This window comes from Paralichthys olivaceus, chromosome 23 (genome assembly GCF_024713975.1).
Source record: "Paralichthys olivaceus isolate ysfri-2021 chromosome 23, ASM2471397v2, whole genome shotgun sequence".
Classification (NCBI taxonomy): domain Eukaryota; kingdom Metazoa; phylum Chordata; class Actinopteri; order Pleuronectiformes; family Paralichthyidae; genus Paralichthys; species Paralichthys olivaceus.
Window position 1 is genome coordinate 13,173,265 of NC_091115.1, and position 21,947 is coordinate 13,195,211.

At 40.0% G+C, this 21,947-nt stretch overlaps 1 protein-coding gene across 2 annotated transcripts in view; it reads right to left on the reverse strand.

Annotated features, from left to right (window-relative positions):
• Nucleotides 1–21,947, reverse strand: part of camk1da (calcium/calmodulin-dependent protein kinase 1Da) — a 58,798-nt gene that overhangs the window by 25,935 nt on the left and 10,916 nt on the right. For both annotated transcript variants that reach the window (XR_011240076.1, XM_020092047.2), the window contains exons 2-3: nt 10,847–10,978; nt 7,307–7,381 (exon numbers count right to left, since the gene is read on the reverse strand). Coding sequence is in view for 1 of the 2 variants with exons in the window: in XM_020092047.2 (XP_019947606.1) it covers nt 7,307–7,381; nt 10,847–10,978 (207 nt within the window). In the remaining variant the exon portion in view is untranslated. The remainder of the gene's footprint in view (nt 1–7,306; nt 7,382–10,846; nt 10,979–21,947) is intronic.

Here is a 21,947-nt window from a genome sequence, read left to right on the forward strand (position 1 = left end):
GGAGACCATGGCAATCAGACAGGAGCACCCACACATACACAAACACACAGATCCAAGGGGGCACACACACAAAGACATTAAGAAAAACACATATGTGTGTGTATGTTTGTATGTATGTATGTATGTATGTGTATATAATATATATAAATATATTATATACACAAAAATGATTTACACTACAGTGCACATACAATGCACAATGTCTCACACCCAACATGCACAAAGAAGCTGTAAATTGAGGCCAAAGGCATCAAATGACCTCCATTCATTTATCTAATGTAAAATATGAATTATTAATAATAACAAAACATCCAAGAGTAAGAAGCTCAGAGGTCACAGTGACCTTATAATTTGTACAATGTCTCAGGTTTGATATCACTTCCTTTTTACTATAAAATATTAATCCTTCATCATTTTACTTGTGTGCAAATCCTGAGTGTAAATGTATGCACGACACATTGCCTTCAACAGAATGAATAAACATAGAATAAACACTATACTGCTGACAATTGCTTATGACAATGAGTTGTGCAACTCTTCACCGGTCTGTGATGATACATCTGTATCATACATTATAATTAAAAAACTAAATTCAGCAACATTATGTAGAACTGCAGCACAAACCAAATTCTAATATCTGTGGACGGAAATGTGCTGCGAAGTAAAACTAGTAGACAATATCTACTAGATAATATCATTCTGAAGTTTCTTCCTTTAATTGGTTTGCCAGCCTTGTTATCATCGATACAAACACTTGCATTGAAATGTGTAAGTGTGTGAACATAGAGAAAACACACTTGAAACTTTCACACTCACAGGTGTCCATGTAGCTGTTGACACCTCTGGCTGTCATCTCAGCTAACAACCTACACATGCGTTTCCTGTCCGATCCTTATTACGACGGATACACAAGGAGAGCCATGTGTGGATGGTGTTTGGGTTCATATGCACGTTGCTGCTGATTAAGCAACACCTGCAAACATGTTTTTCATCTGTAGGAAAATGGTGCAAATTGTTTTGAGATTGAACGTGAACCAGTTGTGTCTGATGTAATCAGAGCCAGTCGGTGATCATGTGCTAAACCATGGTGTCCCTGAGGGCCACAGGTTTGAGTGTTCGACTGTGGTATGAATGTAGTATTAAAATGTTTTTTCTAGGGCTGCAAGTTGTTTTACGTTTTTTTGTTCATTGAGTGTTATGTTAGGGAGCCTTTTCTATAGTTACAGCAGCATGAGTCTCTTTTGGGTAAAATCTGTTTTGGTTTAAATAACATTGTTTTGAAAAAGTGGGCATGACTGATCTTGTAAAAAAGTGTATAACACATACAAACCCTATTTGGAATTGTAAACTGGAGAAGTCTGTGTGTATACAGAGTAAACTTGCCAAATCATTTTAGATAACAACATAACAAAATTAACAAAAACTGTTGATACCATTTAACATTTATCTTCAGATGCTTTCTTTAAGTATGTTTCTGGTGGTAGAGTCATTGCTGAATTGAATTCCATGTGTCCTCAAGTGTTAATGTTGCCTCATGTCTCTCTCTTCCAGTTTCACTGTATCTCCATCTATCTCTCCTCGAACAGCTGATCCGTGTCGAGGCTGGCACTTGTATCGCTGCTCTCTCTGCAACGGTTATGCATCATGACTGACAGCAAGCCGGAATTTCGAGTGTATGTGATGTATGATGTTCACTGGGTTGAGGTGATTAGTCGCCAGAGGAAAACCCAACTGTTTCTATGCATGCACTTGACCTCATGTTTGTTTTTTGTTGACTTTACCACTTATATCAGATTATGGTAAAACTGTGGAAACACTCGAATTATAATAATTGTATTAAACTCCTAAGCTGTCTAAACATAACCTGATTAACACAGCTTGGCAACAATTAAACAATAACTTCATGTTAGTGTAAAATCTGATTTGGTCATTTACCTTGAAAATAAGAAGCTTGCACGATAAAATAGACCTGAATAAGACTCTGTATCCTCCAGACATGAATCAAATTACCAAACAAACTTAGGATAGCACAAGACCCATGGAAACACTTCAGTGATTTTTCTTTTCAACAAAGTTATGCAAAGTAATCATATAAAGTGAGCCTATAACATTTGACTGATTAAAGATATAACATTTAACAATTCTTTATCAAAATGTCTGACAAGACATGTTATATAGTTTGTTGACTTGGTGACTTTTGGTCGCATTTAATTCCATAATTTCCACTTTACCTGTGGCTTTGTCCGTCTCTATTATAACTTCTGGGGCATTAGACAAAAGAAAAACACACTGCTAGCCAGTTTGCATCGTATTACGATTATTCATTGCTGTTTGTTGCATCACGTGAATAAGACTTGATTTCTGCGTGGTGGTGAAGACAAATCCCATGATCCCACGCTTCACAACATCATCAAACTACGTCTTCTGTTATTGTTTTGATTGAAACACCCCTAGCGGCTGAAATAACATATAGTACATTTAAAGTACATTAAGCCAAAAACATAAAGGTTTGAATTTTTGGTCGAGTCTGTTTCATTGACTACAACAATCAGACTTTGAGGATAGATTGATGCTATAATTAATTTAATGAAATGAGAGATCTAGAAAGTGGAGCAGTGGGGCCACCTGAAGGGTTCGGGCACATACAACATTAGCATACATGCCCCAAGCAGCAGGTCACCAGGTGCAACAGAACAACCAGCAGAGAGACGTGCAGTTTGTACAGACACACAGCCTTTAGTTATAATTTGCTTTGAATTTAATTTTGTAAACTACATTTTCTACGATGGTACAATCCATCAAATAACAGTATAAAGTCAACATGCAGTGTTTGGAGACTTGTGTAAACCTGAAGAGTTAATCCACCTCTGTCTACCCATAAATTACCAATAAACTCCTGTGTCTTGCATTGATTATACTTTGGCGGTAAAATAATGATAGTGATAATAATATAGTGATGATGATACCACCTCTGCAGTCAAAGGACAATTATGATCAACAAGTAAAAAGCTGTCATGTCTTTATGAATGTGTTCTGTAACAGAGAACTTCTAACAACCCAGCAGAACTGAAACCGGCGTGTCCTTATCTTTGATGATGCATTATCATAGTCCATTGTCAGTGTTTTATCATTTACTAATGTGCAATTCACAGCATAAGCAACGTCAACATAAAGCCCGAGTTGCACTTGGTTGCATTGATTTTTATAGCTGCACGGACTGATTGCCTCCCTGCGGTTGAGGTTACGTAAGACAAGCTGTGATGAATGGCAGTGAAGGAAACGCTGTCAGACGGCATCGATCTACCACTCTGCAATTACACGGGAACATTTCAAAAAGCCTTGGCCCCCAAAAAAACTTGACATCTAAATAAATGCACATAATTATTATTCTTTATTACAGCAGTCGTTGTACTTTCTGAATTTGGGCTTGGGTAAAACACAGTTTTGCGGCAAACGTTGTGATGGACACAAATGATTTAAGATAAAAAAGATCAGTCGTACAGTTACGAGGCTCCTGCTTAAAAAAGAACAGCCTGCAGCTCTCAGGTCAGATCAAAAGGGAGAGTGAAATACAGTGTTACATATTTCAGTATTCTCTCCCTCTGACTCTCTATCTCTTAGCTTAATATGAAGTAGCTGAAAACAACCCTAGAAAAATAACTTTCAGAAAACATTAGAAACACAACAAAGCAAGAATTTAACTTTATGATCCTTTTAGATTAGCAATTTCCCATAATTCTGGGTTACTGCTTGATTTAACTTATTTTTTGAAAAACAATATTTTAAAGTGTATTTAGACCTTTTACTTCAGTTCATGTCCCGCCTACTAACATGAAGGAGGTGGACTAGTGACCTGTACTGCACCAGCCACCAGAGGGCGATCAAGATGATTAGACATCAGTGTTAGGAAGCTGTCCTGCATCTATATATATAGAGTATATAGTCTATGATAAAGACAAGCTGAATCTTCCCAGTGAAATGAGACGCAGCTACTTCCCATTTCAAGATTTCATCACATCAAATGTGTAACGCTCACAATACTTCCTTTTGCATTCTCAAGGTTGTTTACATCTCAGATGTAACCTTTGACCCAGTAACTATGGCAACAAACCCAGATTCAATGAGCAGATGGTGCCAATGGAGGAAAAGACAAATTCAAGTGAGCAAAAAAAAAAAAGGCAAGAGGTAATAGCGATGGAAGTAAGGTGTGAGTGGAGCGTATGCACTATGCGGGGGGTGGTAGTGTGAAATGGATAGAGGGAGGGGGAGGTGGAGAGAGCAGAGGTGAGGTGTCTCTGACACTTTTTGTAAAAGTGCTCAACCTCATTACTTCTCAAAGAAAGTTATGTTACATTAAATAAAGAAAGACTGTCAGAGACCCAAAGCACAACAACAGATTGAGCAGCCAAAACCTCTCAGGATGAAGATTTACAGACTCTGAAAATCTGTGTAAAAAATGTGCGTAGAGTATTGGCACTAAAATCTACCCACAGACACATTTACTGCAGCAGTGAGAGCAGTACGTCAGCCAAGGTACCATTTAGTGCTGAGATCCTGTTTCTCGAGAAAGTTACAATGTAATTACAACTGCAACTTTTGTAGCAATCACTTTTACGTTTCAGTCGTGATCTGAAACCTTCACCTGGAGCTGTTGAGTGATGTGGCGCTAACGTTTGACATTAACTGCGTAATGTAATGTAACACACTTCTCAGCAGGCATGTTCTCAATTTACAATTTTTTCTATCTGAAAAAAGTGCACAGTTATGATTACTCTGCTTGTTGTGACTGGGAAGTGATCATTCATGTCATATATTATCATTATGCCAGCTCTTTAACTCACAATGAAAAGCTAAGTTACTAGGCTATTAGAAATATTCAATTGTTTCTCTTAAAACTGAAAAGTTGAATTACTCAAAAATTAACCCCACCTTTTCTGAATTCAACACATTTTATTTTGCTGACACAACCAGTAGCATATGTCAGAAAATTTTAATGTTGGCTAACTTTACATATATAACTCTATGTAACTGACCTTTCTGAGTCATTTCACTCACTTTATGACTCTGTGCTTCTTACGCTACTGTTAAAGTATTAACTTTTGCATAAAAGCATTTTAGATATAATCTGCTTTCTGTAGTTTTTGGTTAATGACAGCTCTCTCATTTGAGGTAAGATATGATAAGATAAGATATGAATATCACACAATTAGATGATTAGCTCTTAAGTTACTATGGTAGACTTTTTTAAAACATGCACGTCCAGCACGAAGACCCAATGGCTGGCTGCAGTATATTTTATGATTCCCTGCCTCTTTCATGTTACGGATGGGAGATGGACCGAAGTAAAAAGTCAAAGTACACATTTAATATTCTTTTTTCTCAGCCATTTTAAAATGTCATTCCTGCTTGTACCACTAGGCCTGGTGCTGTACATAAATACCATTAAATATCAGCGGTGTCAGTTCAAACGTCCATAATCAGATGAGGTCTGACATAACTATGTCACAGTAACCTATTTAGCAAACACGTCGACCTCATCAGCCTATTTCACTTCAAGGTGAATGCCACTACGACCACAGCACAACAAGCTGCAGCAGCGACAGTAGATTACAGATTTTCATGTGTCCTCTGTGCTGCTGATGCTTCTGTTGGATTTTTAACACAATTAGTGTCCATGCATTGTTTGTTTAACTACTGAACAAAGCTTAATTTTGACTGTATATAAAGAAGGACAACATGACTGTACCCAAAAGGTGAAGCAAAAGCGTGTTGATCCAGGATATTTAAGCTTCATTTCTGGATAGTCGGAGGAAGTGGAAACATGTCATCCATCTTTATATACAGTCTATAGTTTAAACTGATTTGTAAATCCACCTCCTTCATGAAATCCAGAAGCAGACCATAAACAAAATACACTTTAATAAATAAGATGAAAAAGTATCATTTAAAAACCTGGGGACTAATCTAGTTATTCCTGAGTCACTTTTACACATATACTGCATTGATGTTAGATATATACTGACTGATATCATGTGATTCTGTCTAACGCTACAGTTAGTTCATGAAAACATTATCATTCATTAACTAGTCTTGCTGTGTGGTGTTTCATCATTGTTGAATTTCCAAAAGCAACACAACAGTTTGAAAAAAATCACGTGAATATAAGATAGAAACATACAAAGCTGCACATTGATTGTTTTGTGGATTAGTTGTTTAATGCCATTTAAAAGTAAGTAAAATACTCTTATAGTGTACTAACTATCAGTCCCTGTGTTAAAAGTAATGAAGTTTGGGTCTGCAGTACTGTAGTTTCCTGTGTTTTGAGCAGAGTGGGCATGGAAATTGAAGGACTCAAACACATGCGGTAGGTGAAGAGATAATCTGCTGACACCAGTTTGTAAACATAGCCACTGTTGTGTAATCCACAGCCATGACTTCCGACTGAACTTGACTGCAATGTTTCCAGTACCAATGCCAAACTCCCAGACCAACTTCTGCGCTTATGTAAGCAGCACTAACCTTGCAGAGGAGGTTAGTGGGGCACCCATGGGTGAACCACAGGCGATCCTGTTTCACTCTACCGCCGACCATCAAAGCAGAGATGTTTGTAAAATAAAAGAGGGCTTGGAGCCGCGCGGTGCATTTTGTATGTGTGGGGGAGGACAGGTGGGCTTTTGTATGCATGTGTGTGCGTTAGAGTGTGGTGTGTTGTCAGCTCAGCGCAGTCATTGAAGTGTACAATGTGTCTGTGCATGTGTGTTCATGCATTGATGGGTGGGCAGCAGAATAGGATTAAAAGTGTGAGAAAGACAAAGATGAGGTGTGAGGAATTTTTTTATGATGTTCTATGAGTAAGTCATTATATTTTAACAAAGCCCTGAGCATGAGACTATTTCTCATGTAAGAAGGATCGTTCTGACTTTTATATGTCAGGAATAGATTAAGAAAATATTGACTGACATTTATTCGTCGATAATTGTTCAAATATTGTAAATTTTTTAAAACTAAATATTGTCCCTAACCTAAATGATATGTGGGACACTCTAGTTCATTTACAACAACTTAACATCCCCTCCACTCATTTCCTGTTTCAAATAGAGGGGGAATAGAATCAAAATGAAAATGAAATTAGTCTCCAGCTTTTAACCCTGAACAAAAGTTTCCTCTAGACCCACAGAAGAGATTATGCAAAGGCTGATTTCAAAGGCTGAGTGGTACTGCTTCAAACAAGTGAACTGAACTTTGTGTGTGGAATGCAAAGTTTCAGTATGGAGGGCAAAGAAGAAAAAAGAAAACTTCCACTCACAGCTGCATGATCAGGTAGAGGTGGTCGGGACTCTCATAGATGTCCTCCAGAGCCACAATGTTCTCGTGCTTGATCCTGTAAAGCACAAACCATTAGTAACGATTATCAAGCTGCAGCATGTTTTTAGTCACACACACAATGACTCTTAATCCTAATGAGTGTTTTTGTACAACACAAACAGATAATCCAGAATAATGCTTTGGCAGTGGTTTACCCAGTGTGAACTCATAATCTAGTCTCGACAAGACAGCCTCAATGTCCATTTAGTGCCTGTTCTAGAGCCTACGATCTGATGATTTGATGAAGACAAGGTTATTCAGTTTTATTTGTATAATGCCAAATCATAATAAACATTATCTCAAGGCACTTTACATTTAAAAAGGTTTGTTCCACGGATAAAAAACCTCTCTTCAGTTCCTCAATGGAAAAGTCTGAGTCAGTTGCTCCGGTTATTGACTGAGCACATGTGAGAATAGAGCAGGAAAATGTCCCAGCGAGCAAGTGAAGGTGTTTATGACATTTTCTAAAACATGACGGACGTGAAACTGAATGTTAGGAACATTTTCCTGTTTTTGTGAATGTGTGCGATCCAGAAATTCTCCTGCTGCATTCTTCATGGGTGAAAGGCAACGTCCACACGGTTCATACCCCAAAACAGCTACAGAGCAGTTTAAGCCTTGTTGACACAGGATGAAGACGAGAAGCTTTAACACTCAGAACATATTTCTCATTTGTTCCTTGCACAAATTTTCAGGTATTCTAACAGCAAAGTATTTCATTTTAATTCTCAGTTTTATCAATTCTCGCCAGATCTCTCCATGGTTACAGCGCTGTGATGAGGGTGTTTCCACCTTCTGTGTGTGTGCTTGTGTAGGTGTGTGTATTTGTTATCACATCGCATATGTTGATTGATTTTCTCTGTGGGTTAATAATCTCTTACATTGTGAACAGAGGTAATTCCCCCTGGTCTGTCTCTCTCACACAGGCACGCACAGCAGGTGCACAGGTGAGCATCTAACACTCATTATGGAGCGTATGATCTCTGCGACGGGAGGCAGGCGATGAACCACTGAGCTGAGACGTGACTCATACACACACACGCACACACATAGGCGTGCAGTTGAAAGATAATGTGTGTGCATTTAAGCCCTGCCTGAGATAATGACAGGCTGGCAGCAAACAGCCTGAGTGTAATGGCAGAGTAGAGTCAGGGTGCATTCAGAAAAACCCTCTGAAACATTGCAGGCTTTGTGCTGCAGTTACTGTAGTCAGTACTCATCATTCATGGATTTTTTTCTGCATGTGTCCTTTGTTACTGTGCAACAAAGCCGGGGGCTACAATGAATGGTGATTTCATGTGTTGCTGTAGTTGGCAGGAAGGTCTTCAGGTGGGGAATTTGCATGTTTGAGTGGGTTTTCTTCGGGTACTCTAAATTCACCATAGTGAACATGAATGGTTGTTTGTCTCTGTATGTTTGCCCTTTGATACACTGGCCACATGTGCACGGTGTACTCTGCTTCTGCCCCAGTGTCTGCTGGGATTGGCTCTAGCTCCTTCTGTGACCCTCAAAAGAACAAGTGGTGAAGTTAATGGATGGATGGAAAAAAACAAGTTGATAAATTGACAAAAACTGAAAATTCTTTACAATTGAGCCTTTAATGTGCACACAGAATTATATATTCATGGGAATGAGGCTCAGGCTAAATGTAGAATAAGTTCCCCACATAAATTCTGAGAGGCACAATTTCTCTGGTGATTCAACAGGACCTGGTGTCTCACACTGCGCGGTTTGATTGGGACTGCCAGTCTGCCTGGTGGTACTCTCATTTGTTCACAAAAATGACACTCATTAGTCTCTCTCCCTCATTATTAGAGGCAATTCTCATTTTCTCTAATATTACACACTGCAGCCTTAATAGCGTAACACATCTGTATTGTTGCAGCAAGTAGAAACCAACCGTATTTCTGTGTAACTGTATAAATACTGTCTTGTTAGAGGGAGACAAAGAGTCATAGAAGTTTAATTTTCCTTTGAAAGTTGTGGTCGTATCAGGTGAACTTTGTTCCCCTCGCAGTAGCTCATTCATTCCAATTAAAATCTGCTCACCTGCAGGTGACGTTTCTATGGCTTCCAGCCATCACAGGAGCACTGGTGGTCGACAGCTGGCACATATAAATGCCATACAAATAATAGTGATATGACCCCTGGTGGCTGTTCACTGTGCAAAATATTTGACTGATGGGTTGAGTAATGAATATTTAAATGTGTGTGTGTGTTGTGTGTGAGATAGAGTTAATTTCTCTGTTTTACAGTTGACAGGTTCTCATCAGAATGAATAAAATCTATGACAGTAACAGAGATGCAGCTGCACGTGCACAAAGGTCACTCTCAAACGCAACAGGTTTTGAGTGACAGGTACAGAGAATAAGGGCAGGGTCACAGGTACATGAATGTAGCTGTGACCAACCCTTGCCTCCCGCTCACTTATAATCTGTGAGAGTGTGGCGGCGAATAAAACATTTGCTTCCTGTGGCTCAGCAAATTTGCAGCACGGCTATTGGTGGAGTTGAACTTTGGTGAACTCTGACCGGCATCATTTGCGTATTTCCGTATGAGTGACCGCGAGTGAGAGATAAGTTCTCGAATAAGAGAGAGAACTGAATTGGATGCCAAGTGCAAGTACGCTCACAACTACAGCTGAAACTATGAGGTCAAGGCAGACGTTGCCTGGGGCCCCCCCTTGGCTCAGGGCCCCAGGCAATTATCTGCTTTGCATTCTGTACGGTATTAAACATCAGCCTCATCATGATTGTTGTGTGTTGCTGCATCAAGTGATACTGCTGTCCCATCTCTCATCATCCGGGCGTCAGAGAAGGAAGAATTACACATCACCTCTGCTCTTTGAACTGGAACATTCCAGCTACTGTACCATGACTTCTTCTTCTATATTTACAGTGCATCCCTGGTCAAATGACGCTATGCAGAGCAACCAATGTGTGATGCCCTTAGGTGTTTAAAATGGTAAGTGAAAAAGTACATTCAAAATGGTTGCCATAGCAATACCATAAGAGGAGCCATGGAGAGATATTTCTTAAGCGTCAGTGCTTTGACAGTTCAGAAACAAATAGTGTCAAAATTCTATTTGCCAAGTGGTGAAGAGCCATTTTGTGTACTCTAACCTCATGTAGTATTTTTCTTTTTCCAATAAGATGGTGAGTAAATCTGACAAGCTACAAGACTTTTCCCCTCAGTGCAGCCATTCCTTTTCTCTCAATGGAGCGGACCATTCACATTTTCTCTAAACGTCATTGAAGAAGACAATATCGGAATTCTGTAGTTGATATTGTGCAGCTGTTTGGAAAGAGAGACAGTAGTCTGAGTCGTGATGTGTGCATGCTTATGGATGTGTGGTAGGTGGGCTGTGGATCGTGACCTGGGGGGGGGGTCGTGATGCGTGGAAGCGAGAGAGTGCAGTTTCCCCGGTAACCAGGAATTAGGAGGCTTATGTGCATTTGTGTGCGTGTGTCACAGCACTCACTTCCTCAGCACAGCGATCTCATTCTCGATGCTGCTCTCCTTCCCCTTCAGGGCCTTTTTGGGGATGCACTTCACCGCAAACATCCGGCCGGTCAGCTTCTCCTGGGCCAGGACCACCTCTGAAAAGGCTCCTCTGTGAACACACACCAACAAAAAGTCACGTGAGTTTCCAGCAGCTTGTTGATTAGAAAACAGGAACTTTCATCTTCTGGTGTCTAACTGACTTTCACACATTGAGTAAGTTTTCATGACGTTGAGAAAGAAATTGAATTTGATGATCCACAGTAGGGTGGCTAGGAGGAAATACTTAGAGGATATTGTAACAGGAGCATGTACGGTATTTAAAGAAAAAGACCCTTTCATAAATATGTCTCATTAGCCGCAGCAATAAGCAGCTCTAATTAACCAAATACATGATGTGTTTCATATCCAGTAAGCACATTAAATCTACATAAACCAGAAACATCTTTTGGTTATTTCACATGAGATTTCTGTATTTTGTTTCTGTCTGACATTTACTCACTAGCTTGAAGTGGGTGGAGCTCAGTGGGAAAAGGTTATCTCATATTTCTGTACACCAATCAGGATTTAGCAACATCTGTGCTAAGACCTTGTATTAAACTGGCACCTGGCATGAATTGTTACAGACCTTAGTGCCTTTCAGCTCTTTCACATAATGCCATGTCTTATTACGATATTCATTGAGGATGCATTAACACCATTACCAATCCAGAGGACAGAGCTTGTGTGCGAGAGGCAGAGGTGTTATTACACATACTTATATTGTTTGATTGTCATTTAATTAAATATACTTTTAAGGGGTTTAAACTGCATTAACTTGTTTAAACTTGTAATTGCACTGCATGCACTGTCTGTTTTTTGAAATGTGCTAAATAAAGTTTTACTGTTATTATAAGCTGAATTGATGTACAAAAAAGGCAACGACATCAATTACAAAATGTCGTGGAAAAGCATCAGTTTTATTTTGTTGAACCGTTGTTTTGCAGCTGGTCAGTTCTACCTCAAACAAACTGAATAGAAATTCTCTTTAGAGAATGTTAACTGTTATTTTCATCGGTGCTGCTGGTAAAAACAAAAGTAATAACAGTGTCAGTGTAACTCACGATTTAAAACGGTTCAAATTCAGTCATTTTACCATTCAGATCCCATTTACAGCAGGTGCAGTTTGTATCTGCTGATCCTAATATGCAGAAAATTGATAATGGAATTGCATTGTTAACGTGATTGGATCAGCCAAGTGAAGAACATTAACAATTTTCTATTTATTCACCTAGAACGACAACTAAGATTGAAAGTAATGTAGAATTTTTGCTTTGCGCATCATAAAACTTGATAACAATCTAGGAATCATTATTCTGCCAAATAATTGGAAATTGAAATTCGGTGAAGTATCTCAGTTCCTGTAGGAGTGCGTGCGTGTGTATGTTTGTGCACGTGTGTGCGTCAGGAAGCCAAGCAGGGTGATGAATGAAGATGAACCTATTGCGAGTTAATCTGCCTGAACCGAGCATTGAGTCATGTGTCGATCTGTCTTCAGCTTCACTGATGTCACATTAGAGTAAACATCTCTCTCTCCTTATCTCTTCTCACTCCCTTCCTCTCCTTGTTCTCTCTCTTTATCTCTTCCTGTTCAACAATCAGCCTATCTGCAGCTGAAACAAATCCAAATTTATGACGCTCACAGACCCTCAACTGCAAAACGCAATCCAATTTAGGACTCTGTTATAGCCTTTCTGCTTTCTATATTTCTGACCTTGTAGTCTCATGAGAGCTTATACTGTATGTATTGTTTCTTGAAATGCTAAGGTCTTCTGTTCTGTTCTGGCTTAGAACTTAAGGCAGAGGCAAAATGTACATCCAGGTCTCTATAGCTCTAGAATAACCTTTCTGAAAATAAAGCTGGCTGAGGAGAACACTTGTTTTCCTTTAGTTTTTTTACTTAAAGGTAGGGTTGGTACGTCGTCTCAGTTTTTGAATCTTATTTGTTAAAAATCTTTTTCACATCCCAATAGCAATTAAAAATGAATTTGCCTGGTCTTAAGAACCTGACTTTGACGAGAATAACAGTGGAAAGAGTTGAAGACAAGACTCCTTTTCATCATGGGTGTGTTTTGGGTGAAACGTGCAATAAACCGAATGGAGTGCCACCTCCCTTTCCCAGTAAAAACCAGATGTGCTTGCACCTTGACGGAGTGTTATTATGATGGCAGATCAGTCAGAAAGAACACACAAGCACACCATCTGTTTGTGTAAGCAGAGTATGTGAGTATGTGTGTTGGTACATATTACTGTTGTGATAATGATTTTTCTGTGAAACACTGCACCACTGACTTCAGAATAGGTTTTCATTGATCAATGGCTTTCCACCACCTCAAGACAAAAATGTGGTTGAACACACCTCAGTTAAAGACAACACACCCTTATTTAAATAAGGAGCTGGACTTTGAAAATGACAACCAAGACCCTTGTTTCCATTTTCTTTCTGCAGCTGTAGCGTCCTGAGTGTGGTTAATCTAGTGCGTTTTGTGCTTTATTCAAAATATTGTTGTTACAGCTATTATCCAAAAGAAAACTGACAGGAGCAATTCATTTCATAAGTAAGAATCTGATATATGAACAATCTGAAGTGTTAATTGAATGTTGAGTGTTAAAGGAATCAATTTCCATCTCTCCATCTTACAAACCTGCCTCCTTCGAAAAACTATTTTGGTTGCTTTGAATACAGTTGACCAGCAGACTACAGCTTCATCACAACTTGGCCTCCTTCTCTTTACTGAAGTTTTAATTCATTCATAGTTTCATCTGTGTGTACTTTGGTTTGTGCATTTGTGCTGCAAGTGTCCTCTACTCTACTCATTGGAGCGCAATTGGAAAGCAGCTGTTGTGAATGAGCTCTCTGTCGCATCAATAGTGTTCTGGCGTGCAGAAAGCCCTCGAGCACTTCAGACCGGAGCACATTTGACAAGCAGCCCGTCGGCCACAAGGGGGACTGGTATTAAAAACACCAGCCCACCATCACAGTGGTACACACATGTGGAAAAACGGGTTGGCGATTCCTCTCCTGTGGAGCTAGCGCTTGGTGTTTTTCTCACTCCTCTTTACAAGAATCTAATTTTCTGCTCACCTTCATTTCCTCCTCCTCTTCTCCCTCCCTCCCTCATTCTCCCTTTGTCTCTCCCCTCGTGCTGCACACCTTTTACAGTGACAAGTCATCATACTGCTGGTTGCCCCTGGTGATCAAAGTGGACAGTCCACCAAAGAATCAGATCAATTCAGCTGCCACACACACACACACACACACACACACACACACACACACACACACACACACACACACACACACACACACACACACACACACACACACACCTCTGTTTGCAGTGATAATGGCTGTTGTGGGTTCTGATGACGTCAAAGCCAGATATTACAAGGGGGCCATGCTGTTTGTATTGTTGCTTCACACACACACACACTTGGAGCTTTTCATTTATCAATTACCCTAAAAGAAAGAAACAAGAGAGCGAATGGCACATACATGAATGAGCTTCTATTGAGAACAAAAAGCCACACAGGGATACACTTACACTCGATGCACAAAGCTCTCAAGCTCTCTCATACACACTTCGAATGTTTGTGTGTATGCATAATTAAACTGTACACTCGCTGTACACTATCAATAAGGCCAAGAGGTCTTGATCAACCCCTCGTAGCACTGAAGTCATACCACAGCTTCCATTCTATCCTGTTAATACACTTCATAATACAGATATATCTAACAAAATGTGGATAAAATCTAATCAACAGTTAGAAGTTATGATAATTCACAAAAAAATGAGGAAAGAAGAAATGACTTGTACATCATGTTCATTGACAAACAGTCGCACACAGACGCACTGTGTTCATTCATGCTGAATACTGTGTGTGAATGGTGGAAAGAAAAAAACTGAGCTGAAATTATGAAGAAGGTCAGAATTGTGTGTGTGTGTGTTTGTTTGTGAGTGAGTGAGTGGCAGAGAGAGAGAGAGAGATCCTAAATGTGATAGAAGCCAGAATGGACTAATAAATAAGCTAATGTACATACAGGTGCAAAAAAAACAACACATACACATGCATACACAGCACCACTCCCACAACACAGAAGTAATGTGTGTAGTTCATTTGATTGTATAAGCTTGTATAACATCTGGCAGCTGAGTTCACACACTGAGCTGTATTTGAGTGAATGTGTGTGCGTGTGTGTGTATATGTCGAGGTTTGACTATCTAGCAGTCCCTGCTTGCCATTACCTGCGGCAGCAATGATCAAAATTTCTCCAGCATGAACCTGTATAACTGTCAGCAGGAGTGGGTGTGTGACCATACACGCACACGCACACACACGCACACACACACACACACACGCACACAGTGTAAGATAAAGATAGACAGAGAGACTAGAATAGGCTGACAAGGTGACAGTGACACATTTAACATGAAGACTGACAGCAGCCATCGGTGGTTCTCTGTCAAACTGAAAGCACATTTACCACAAAAGGTTCCGTCATTACATTGTTCGGATTTACTGAAAGCAAATACCCACCAACCAATCTGTGAAACAAAGATCTTATGCAGCAGTGGTAGACATTGGTTTTTGTTGTAATCTTACAATCATACACAGTGAAAACCACTAAAGACGAGGCCAAGGGGTCACAGTTGGAAAACAGACATGAACGTATGAACCAAATTTTATGGTAATTCATACAATACTTGTGGACATGCTGTATTTCCCTCAAGGAAAAATGTCAAGCTAACAGCTTCATCCTAGGAGAAGCTTCGAGGGGATCACCAAAGTCAATAGTCTGCATAGTTCCAAATCCTTGAGCAAAATGTCATTGCAATCCATACCTGGAGATAGGTGTTTCAGTCTGGACAGTGAGACATTACCCTTCCTTGAGTTATGCTTCTAACTTGGCTACAAAAGCAAAGTGTTATCTATCACTCTGGTTGCTGACAGTACCATTTTTTCAACCGCATCTACCAAAGACAAAATGAGAATCAAGAAAGGCAAGGTCTCTCGTCTCCATAGAGGGGGTGGGAGAGAAATGAATGATGACCAAATTGACAGACATGACCAATAACTCACGCCACCTATATAAAACCTTGAGCGCTCTAGGCTCCTCCATCAGTGACAGGCTTACTCCATCTCCAGTGTGTAAAGAAATGCTATCCCACCAGCTTTTTGTGCTCGCTGCTGTCAGACTGTTCAATCACCGGTGGTCTCAATGGACAAAAACAGCTGCTGGACTCTAAGTAAAGTGGATTACACCTGTGTAGCTGATGCTACAAGACAATAACTGTCTAAGTCCATTCAATCATTCATTCTCTGCAAGTCTTTTCCATGTTAGTAATTCCCCGCTATTGAGTTCTCCTAAACCTGAGCTGTGGAAATAACTGTATTTATAATGCAGAACCTGCTACCTGAAGCATAGTTTGTATATAAAGATGGAGAAAATGACAGCTTCCAACAGTGAAGGCAAAGTGTTCTGATCGCTCCCTAGTGGCTGGCTGCAGTATAGTTAATAAAGGTTAGTAAAAGGGGAATGCCCCAAATAAAAAATGTCAAATTATCAATTACATACGTTTTCCACAAAGATGGTTTCTGTCATTTTAGTTAAAATCTTACATCACAAGTAAATTTGGGTGAGACCTACAAAGAAAACCTTGTTTACCACAAGGCCACAGCAACGTGTGGCATTGGCCAATCAAAGTTTTGAAATCCAAAAGCCTCTCAAGGTCATCTGTTGGTAAAATCTATCAACAAAGTTTTATTAAACAGTGTCTGATAAGGCTTCAAATTCATACCCAGAACAACACCAGGACAGTCTCCATCACTGCTTTTCTTTTGGCTTAGAAAACAAGTACAGTGGATTTGACATAAATTAAGGCCCTGAGATGGCACTAACACTAATGGTTTTCAGTAATTGCATTCTTTTAGAAACAATATTAAAACATCTCTTATGAGATCGGGGGGAAACAGAAACCTCCCAATGCAATCTAATTCAGAGCTCTTCTTTGCAGTGTTTGGAGAACACTGCACACTGTGAGGGGTTCTGATCTGTAGAATTCAACCTCCATTTTACAATTTTTATTATCTCTGTAATAAGGTCGCTTACAAAAGTCTTAATTCAAGTGGATGTGAACAGCACGACCTATTACAATGAAATCAAGCAGGAAAAAAAACATACGAACACAAACACACGCACAGACACACTGAGCACAAGGGCTAATACTGCCAGGACAAGGACGAATACACAGCACGCAGAATAACGTCATCACTGCGCAAACCACGTACACACACGTAGACACACATGCGCCATTATTTTAATGTGATCTGAATACAAAGTAATCTGCTTGAACCTTGTGTAATTGTCTTTAGGCCAGTGAAATAATAGGGCAGTTGCACACACACACAAAATGAGAGGGAGACAATGATAGCTGGAAGGTCGGTAGAGAAAATAAAGGGAGCAACAGAAAAATAGTGAAAGGATGGGAGAGTTTCGGTCTGGTGGAAAAATTCTGGCATTCTCCTGCTTCAGTTCTGAGCATGCACCATTGGTTCTTAGGCAGAAACATTTAATCTAAGGCATGTTCCATTATGGACCAGGTGGAAGATGTGAGCAGAGGATATCACCAAACCATTTGTCGTCGACTTAAATTGCAGTTCTTGTATCATATGGGGTTCATTAAGACTCAAATTATAATGTTTTGCAGCGTGAGCAAGTTTATTACATAAGAATTTTAGTCATCCTTCACCCATAATCCCTTGGAAATGGAGTCACTTCTTGTAGCTTCTTGTTTTTTCTTGTAAGAGTTCCAGTGAACTGAGAAATCCAGTTATTTGATCCACATTGAGATGCTTCCAAGTGAACCAAAGGACGGACAGACTAACAAGTATCTTGTGACATGAAGATGTAGTTTTTGCTTAAGAGTGTTGCAAAGAAGTTAACTGTACATTTAACTGTCAAATTGAGGACTGCATGACTATGTGATTGCAAAATACTACAGCATAATGATGAATGTTATGTCCAGTGGGTTTTACCAATGTTTGGTCTAATCTCTAACACACACACGCACGCGCACACGCGCACACGCGCACACACACACACACACACACACACACACACACACACACACACACACACACACACACACACACACACACACACACACACACACACTACTAACCCTAACACTTAAATGAGGGACAGAGAGCTAAGAGGCTCCTTCCTTGTGTGTCTTTCTCATTTTTTTGGAATGTGCGCTATATGCCTTTGTTGCAAATAGTGGTGGCTTAAATAGCACTGTTGCCACGGCAGCAATTAAGTGCCAATTATAGTCTGTATTCTCCCTGTGACTCTGACAGCAGAGGATGAAGCAGAAGAGCAAAAGAGGGAAGCAGCACTAAAAGAAAATGCCTGTACAGTCCTCCCTGCAATTAAGACAAAATTCTACAGACCTGACGTGTTAACCAGAATATAGTCGGAAAGCTACAGACAACACAACCCGTCATCCATATGGGTGTGACGAATGGGCTCCATTCCACCAGCAATACCACAACAGATGGGACATACATGCAGAGCTCTGCAGGACAAAATTAAACATTAACATTAACATGAACCAGTATATGCAGACTGAGATTATTTCAGGTCACTTTGCATTATAATAACAATAACCTGTGTAGCCTTCAGTTGTCATAAAAACTCAAAAGGTGTTTAGTTTTTTCAGTCTGGACTACTATAAAAAACATGGCAGCCTACGTAGAGAGGACCCCCCTCCATGTAAATATAAAGCATTTGAATATAAAGGGCCTTTTCTGGGCTAAATAAAACTACATTTCATACAATTTAGACGAAACGAACTAGTGAAAACATCATGAGGATTATTCTACATTAAATTTCTGCCAATAGATCCCTTCCACCTAAATCTCACTGGACCTTTAAACTGACTATGTAATTGTACCTGCTGAAAGCCAAATGATTTACTAGCATTCATAACAATGCCGCTTGATGACTTGAATTCCCCCGAGACAAGAGAAACAGTGTGGGAGTGGTATCTGTTTACATTAATCACCATGGAAACAGCTTCAGCCTGTGTGTGTGAGGAAGTGCACGGACTCAGTGATCCAATGCTGTGTGATAAAGCCAGAGACTGCGTTTGTGTGTTCATAGTCATTTTTGTGTATATGTGTGTGAAAGCACGTGTGTGTGTGTGTGTGTGTGTGTGTGACAGAGAAAACAAATGTCAAAATTTGTAAGTGCACATGAATAAATATAGATCAAGAAGAGAGAGTGCAGCAGATGTTTCAAGGCTACAATGAAACACAAAAGAGGAGCGAAAAGAAAACATGATAAATGATACCAAACAACCTGTCAGGCAGCATCACTGCTCACAGCAGCAAATAAGAGTTAACTCCTGAGATCCAGCAGAACAGTCACTACAACAGCTAATTCACTCAGACTCCTCCTGTTAATGTCAGGATGCACAACGACAACAGTGATTCTACTCTTCACTTGATTTACCATCAGATGTGTAATATCAACATTGCCCCGGACAACTTGATGTTATTATTAATAATTAAGTCTGTGGTGTCAAAAGAGTAAGTCTGGAAACCCTATTTAAAACTGCATTAGCAATGTTCTACATCAATAATGGATCAAACGACTGTGTCCAATGTGAAAAGAATTGCTAGTTACATATATTCTGAATTTCTGACCCAACCCTGCAGTATTTATTGGCTCTGTGAAGCATTTTAGGACTGATAGGGTTTACTGGCTTGGGATGAAACAGTAACTGTTCTCATTGTAACCACAACCAACATTACCATAGGTAACAAGTTGCTGTGCTGCTGTACGTGTCGTGTCTGCAGAATCACACAACAACACAGTGTCATGTCAGTCATCAAACTGGTTGTAAACAGTTCCAGTTGTAGAAACCCTGAATACTCTTGTGTATGGAGTCATTGCAAATAATCACATACACAGAAGACAGAGGACACAGATGTTGCTTGTAGAAGCAGCTAGCAGCTATCTAACAGTATACAATGACCTTACATCCACAATAAAACAACAGATCATCCCTTTAAAAAAGAGCAGAGGGAGAGATAGCTGTTTTGATGAGAGAGCAGCAGGTGACTCAGCAGTTCGTCTGCTCTGACCTTGGAGGTTCCTCCTCTCACCACAAACACACACACGCACAGAGACACACACACACAGACACGCACACAAAGAATGGCCCACAATAGCATCAAATATGCTATGGTGTGCCAGCACTGCAGCAGAGACTCCTAGTAAGTATTACAAGAGCAATGCAGAGAGAGAGAGAGAGAGAGGGAGAGAGGGGCATACAGGGAATGGGGATGGGGGGAGGCAGAGAGAGGGGAGTCAATGAGCAAGACAGCATTCCCTCACTCGCCCTTTTATCCAACGCGTGTAGATAAAAAAGATATGACCTAATAAGCTGAAGGCCACCCCAGTGGTGCTCAGCTCTGGAACCAGATTTCAAGGCACTGAGGAGAATATTGAGGTGGATTTGTCACAAGATGAGCAGAAAGTGTCTTTAATCAAATACAGTCTGTGGCTGCCTGCATCACATACTTTCTCATCTCTGTCTAAATTTCAATCCAAGTCCATGCCAACATGCCTAAAAACGCTCACGTACACGGGGCATGCATGTGCTGACGTACACAGGGATTTAATAATAGCTCGTCTTTTATCATTGCAAAACGCCGAATTTCAGCTGTTAGCAATGACAACAGAGTCAGCAATGCTTGTAATCGATTATCCTTGTTACAAACGTAGCCCAGACTAAAGACAGTTGTTTTCTTCAAGAAGCGTCCTGTGATAGGAGCCTGACAAATCAGTGCAGGCTACATTGAAAAGCAAGCATTTGTGTCTCTGTCATCGTTTTCAAACATTTCAATTTGTACCCATCCAGACTAAAGTCCGGAGTAGTGTGGTTGCCAGGCATATCCGTGGCACAATTAGGACTCAGCACATGTATAACAGTTGCTGATCTCAGTGACACGTTGTGGAGTTGAGGAAAGTTAACCTTATATTTGCTGTGCTAGAGGATAAAATACTACTTTCATTCTGCCTATAAGTGGATCCTTAAGAGACTTGGACATGTGAGACAACCTAATGTGAAAACTGTTAATTTGACAAAATAAAATCACTCAAGAGAGAAAACACATCACAGCTAAAGCAGCATTATATCACCTTTGGGTGACTGGGGATTTTAACTACATGTCTCACACACGAACATCACTTAATTTGCCTATGATACAGCCCTTTCATGATTTTTCCATTCCCTTTATCTTAACAGAGCGGAGCGTGGTGCAGAGGCAGGAGGCCAACATATCGACTTCCTCTGAGAACTCTGTTGGCCACTGTAGAAAGTGTTGTGAGTTTGCACAGTACAAAACAAATTCAGAATTCAGAAGCACCACGCCAATTCTCCATGTTTTTGAAGTTGAAATCAATCTTGCGTAAGCTGACTTGCATCAGCTCATTCATGCATCATGATCACAGGCTCATTCATCAGCTGCAGGGTTTGATAAGTCATGTCCAGTCATATTCATGCAGGTGTACAGCACCGCCATTATATCGTTCTTGTGATTACAAAAGATGGATTAGTGCTCCCTGCACACTCAGTTTCGCTGTTTTGATTCTTTAAGAGCTCCCAGAAACCAGCACAGCAGTTTCCACCAAAACTAACTGTGTAATCATTATTTACAGACTGTCAACTCCTTGATGCAAATGTGATCATTTACATTACAGTTCACAGAAAGATCTTATGCTGCCAATTTCCAAGGACGGAACTCTTTATGTCAAATCACCTTTGCAAACAAAACATGCTCTATTTGGAAAAACAACTATAATTCCACCTTGCTAACTCGTGCATTACCAGTCGACCTCTGAACACTAATATCTCATCTGTTCATTTTTGATTTCAAGTGATAACTGGTCAAAATTTGGAGAAATTCCCTAAAGGCAGATGTGAGATATCATGTTCATGAGGCTGAACATGATTTATGAGGTCACCGAG